Genomic DNA, 1,111 nt, shown 5'->3' with positions numbered 1-1,111 from the left:
TGTGTGTTCTTGCAGGAGGAGAAGCTGGATGGGGAGAACCGCTACTTCTGTGAGAGCTGTCAGAGTAAACAGAGCGCCACCCGAAGGATCAGACTGCACAGCCTTCCTCCAACCCTCAACCTGCAGCTCATGCGCTTTGTCTTTGATAGGTCAGCCATCACTTTGGACTGTATTGTGTAAAAAGACATAACATCTGTGCTTATTGATGACCCTAAGTACCAAAATGTACCAAATGTTTCATTAGTTTTTAAATGAGTGTCTGCTCCTTACTGGTATGAGAACAACAATTTTACTAACAGTGTTGTCTTCTCCAGACAAACAGGCCACAAAAAGAAGCTCAACACCTTTATCAGTTTTCCAGAGCAGCTGGACATGGGGCCTTTCTTGGAAGGAAAACAAGGTATTAACACGTATTAACCTCTGACACACACACACACACATTCTGCACTTTTACTTAATAATCAGTGCAAACTGGCATGTGTCAGCTATAGAAGATACAAAGTACATACACTACTCTTTTTCTCTCTCTCTTAGTTTAAAAGACAAAGACCAAGTCCTTTTGAATTTAGAAAGCAAGAGTGAAATATTATATATAAGAATATTAAAGATCAGGAGCAAAGCAGGGCAGCTTCGTATGGGTGCTGGATTGCTGTCACAACAAGTTAATTTGTGTTTTTTAGGCAATACACTGCCCTTTTTGCCTATACTATCTTAGCAACAGCAGTTTTTTTGTTGTAGACTCTTTGAAAAGTTAAACGTGTTGACTCTTTTTGTGTGTTTGGCCTGACTGTTCTTCCAGACCAGAACAGTGTTTATGAACTGAGTGCGGTGCTGATCCATCGGGGTATCAGTGCCTACTCAGGCCACTACATTGCCCATGTGAAGGACGCTCGTACTGGCGACTGGTACAAATTCAATGATGAGGAAATTGAGAAGATGGAAGGCAAAAAGTTGCAGCTTGGCATTGAGGAGGACATCGGTGAGTAATAGAAAATGTACACTGTATAGTTTTACCGTCCTGAAATGAATTGAAACCTCATGTAGTCTATTGTTCTAGCACTCTTATTGTTATTCAGTATTACTGGTAAGACAGACAGACACTTTATTTATC

The 1,111-nt window shown here is 40.8% G+C and overlaps 1 protein-coding gene across 1 annotated transcript in view; it reads left to right on the top strand.

Moving 5' to 3' along the window:
* usp48 (ubiquitin specific peptidase 48) overlaps positions 1-1,111 on the top strand; it is an 18,310-nt gene that overhangs the window by 5,888 nt on the left and 11,311 nt on the right. The window contains exons 8-10 of the mRNA XM_035661916.1: positions 16-149; positions 315-400; positions 800-979. Of these exons, the coding sequence (XP_035517809.1) occupies positions 16-149; positions 315-400; positions 800-979 (400 nt within the window). The remainder of the gene's footprint in view (positions 1-15; positions 150-314; positions 401-799; positions 980-1,111) is intronic.

The sequence above is a fragment of the Morone saxatilis genome, unplaced genomic scaffold, assembly GCF_004916995.1.
Source record: "Morone saxatilis isolate NCDOM2014 unplaced genomic scaffold, NCSU_SB_2.0 Contig18, whole genome shotgun sequence".
Classification (NCBI taxonomy): Eukaryota; Metazoa; Chordata; class Actinopteri; family Moronidae; genus Morone; species Morone saxatilis.
Note: the sequence above shows the minus strand (reverse complement) of the source record. Positions and strands in the feature narration are given on the sequence as shown.